The following is a 3,375-nucleotide window of genomic DNA, read 5'->3' as shown; positions in this document are numbered from 1 at the left end:
GTCATTGTTGTTTGGCGGGTCCGGGCTGGGGATTCGAACCCGCCACCTTAGGTGTACATGGCTGGCGCCTTAGCAGGTTGAGCTATAGGAGCCGAGCCTGGTATTTCTAGTTTTAATAGTAAATTTTAGTATTTACTTCTATTGAATTGGATTTCAGAAACACTAAACATTCTAATTTATTTAAAACTGCATTATCACTAAAGCATCTGCAGATATTAAAAATTACCATTGACTCTGCTGAAACATCTGAAGTTATAGCATGTGACTTTTTTTATTTATTGAGACAGTGTCACTTTGTCACCCTCAGTAGAGTGCTATGGTGTCATATCTCACAGCAATCTCAGGCTCTTGCTTGGGCTCATGTGATTCTCTTGCCTCAGCCTCCCGAATAGCTGGGACTACAGGCCCCTGTCACAAGGCCTGGCTGTTTTTCAAAGACGGGGTCTCACTCTGGCTCAGGCTGGTCTTAAACCCAAGAGCATAGGCACAGCCTACCAGAGTACTAGGGTTACAGGTGTGAACCACCACGCCTAGCCTACTTTTAAATGAAAACATGTACACATAACTTACTGAGCTTTTCTTTTCTTTTTGCCTAATTAGAATGTAACATCATCTCCTCAGTATTCCACATTCCTGGAACATATCATCCCTCGATTTCTTACATTTCTTCAAGATGGAGAAGTTCAATTTCTTCAGGAGAAACCAGCCCAGGTAATCTGTTCAAAAATATCAGTGAGGAATAAAAAATAATGCCATAGGGTGGTGAGCATTTATGAATTAACTGAAAAAACTTATGGTTCTACTTAAAAATGAAAGTTTTATCACCTAAAATAACTTTGTCTAAGACTGTTGCTGCCTCGTTTAAATGTCTTGGCTTTATTTTGTCTAGACCATCTCTGTGTGATTTAAATTATTCACATTTGCCAACTGGTGATACATATATGTACATTGTTTATTACAGGCAAATTCAAATGTATATAAAAGAAGGAATTACCCCACCCCCATACCTTTTGGGCCAACTCTATACATGTTTCTATTCTACAGCACATGGATGACCAATTTTGTTTGTATACATCCCCCGATACTCTTCATACCCCAACATCATGATCTTTTAAATAAGTCCTATCATATCATTTTTTTTCTATAAGCATTTCAGCATCTATCTTATTAATGAGTTTTAGAAAACATTACCAAAATACCAGCAAAAGCTTATTGGTAAATACAGCATTTTTAACTTATAGTTTAAGACCTTACATATTTGACTTACCTTTTAGTTGTGAGCTGCACAGACAGAATTGTGAAAGCTGAGGACAAGCCTGTGGTGTAACTAGTCCTTAGGCCTAGGGTAATAGGAGACGGCATCATGGGTGCCAACCCAAGATTGAAGGCAGACCCTAAACCACGTTCACTTGGTGTTTTGCTTTTCATCTTAAATCTATTCCATATTTGTGTCCTTCTGCTGGAAATACTGGTAAGTTGTGAGAGAGGAAAAAATTGGGTTAGTTGATTTGGTATATAACTGTAGAAATATTGAAAATAATTTGTATCACATAACTTGGTTTATATTTAAGTAGTTTAAATGGGCTATTTATAAAATCAGATTCATTTTGTAGTATGGTAAAGTTCAGATAGTTGTATGATACTTGTAGAATATGAGAGAATTAATTTGGACCCCTTGGCAGTATTTTTATCTTTTTATTTTTTTTTATTTTTCCTTGCCAGCAACTGCGGAAGCTAGTACTTGAAATAATTCATAGAATACCAACCAATGAACATCTTCGTCCTCATACAAAAAATGTTTTGTCTGTGATGTTTCGCTTTTTAGAGGTAACCTTTGAGAATCAATTCTTGTTGTAATCTGTATTCAAAACTTTCGTGATTTTCTTATGGTAAAATCTGGTATTTTACAAGTCTGTCTTTTATTTAAGTTCTGATCCATGTGAGTACAAATTTTCTTAATGTCCCCTTCCCCCAATTTCCTCAACTAAATTTCTAAGAAAGATAACTTCATTTAAGGTGATTTGTTTGAGTCACTGGGAAATTGATCAGACATAGTGGAACTCTTTGAAAAATTTGCAGAAAAGGAGTTGGGTGGTAGTTGACTCAGAGTGCAGGGTTCATTTGCATCGTACTTTCTGTTGTGTATATCTCAAAAAAGTGCTTTACACTTTTTCAAAGAGGATCTTGAATTTTTGAAATGAATTCAGTTGGTACCTGTTAAATTAATCTTTAAGATTGTTTTCTTGCTCTTCTTAGTCTTGATGTATTTAGAATTCTCTGGTATTTCTGGGGCCCTTGGAAAGATGAGATTTGGAGGGGTGAGAGTTGGGTCAGATCTTGGCCCTGTTACTGTGTGTCCCCGAAAATAAGACACTGTCTTATATTTATTTTTTCTCAAGAAGACACACTAGGGCTTATTTTCAGGGGATGTGTTGTTTTTATTAAGTATAATACAACAATCTACATTTATTCAAATACAGTTAAGTCATCTTCTTCTGGAACCTGCCAGGAGGAGCCAACCTTGTTGGTGGGGCTGGCACTAGTGATGTGTGAACTCCTTTCCCCTAGCTGTTCACATGTGCGCAATAGGATGCTTGTGACCCCGGTTACCACACTCACACCTGCACAAGTGTGAATGGCTTGGAGAAATGAGCTGTGGCAGATAAAGATATTCCAATCTTCCTTACTGCTGTGTGCCGAAATGCATGGTGTGGCTATGCAGTGTATGCCACGCCCATCACTGGGTCTTATTATCAGGCTAGGGCTTCTATTTAACAAATGCACAGAAATCCTGCTAGGGCTTATTTTTTGGGTAGGTCTTATTTTCGGGGAAACATGGTATTAGCTGTGTCATGTCAGCCATGTAGTTTAGTTGTTCTGAGGCTTCACTTCTTCATGAGTCAAATGTGGATGGCACCCACTAGGCACAGAGCATTTGTAAAGTGCTTAGCTGAGGGTCCAGTCCATGGGGAGTGCTGGATGATTATTCTTTTCTGGTCTTTTGGCAATATTTTCAAGCAGTGAAAGGTGTTAGTTGGGCCATGAAGTCCTTAGTTCATGATGGGATTTGTAAATACCGGTTAATCTGTCTCTCAGAGTTATTTTCAGAGTTTGCTGGTGGGATGCCCTTCAGGTGGTCCACAAAAGACCACAATAACTGGGACAGCTGGCTGGGCACAGAGGTTCACGCCTATAATCCTAGCACTCTGGGAGGCCGAGGCAGGTGGATTGCCTGTTCAAGACCAGTCTGAGCCAGAGCGAAACTTTGTCTCTAAAAATAGCTGAGTGTTGTGGCAGGTGCCTGTATTCTCAGCTGTAGGGGAAGCTGAGGCAAGAGAATCACTTGAGCCCAAGAGTTTGAAGTTGCTGTGAGCT

General features: G+C 39.1%; 1 protein-coding gene across 1 annotated transcript in view; it reads left to right on the top strand.

The window, feature by feature from the left end:
- The window catches only part of TRRAP (transformation/transcription domain associated protein), a 128,407-nt gene that overhangs the window by 10,750 nt on the left and 114,282 nt on the right, over positions 1-3,375 (top strand). The window contains exons 4-5 of the mRNA XM_023518585.1: positions 601-711; positions 1,723-1,827. Of these exons, the coding sequence (XP_023374353.1) occupies positions 601-711; positions 1,723-1,827 (216 nt within the window). The remainder of the gene's footprint in view (positions 1-600; positions 712-1,722; positions 1,828-3,375) is intronic.

Source organism: Otolemur garnettii, unplaced genomic scaffold (assembly GCF_000181295.1).
Source record: "Otolemur garnettii isolate 467f Iridium unplaced genomic scaffold, OtoGar3 scaffold00142, whole genome shotgun sequence".
Classification (NCBI taxonomy): Eukaryota; Metazoa; Chordata; class Mammalia; order Primates; family Galagidae; genus Otolemur; species Otolemur garnettii.
The sequence above is the reverse complement of the archived record's forward strand: the minus strand, read 5'-3'. Positions and strand labels throughout refer to the sequence as shown.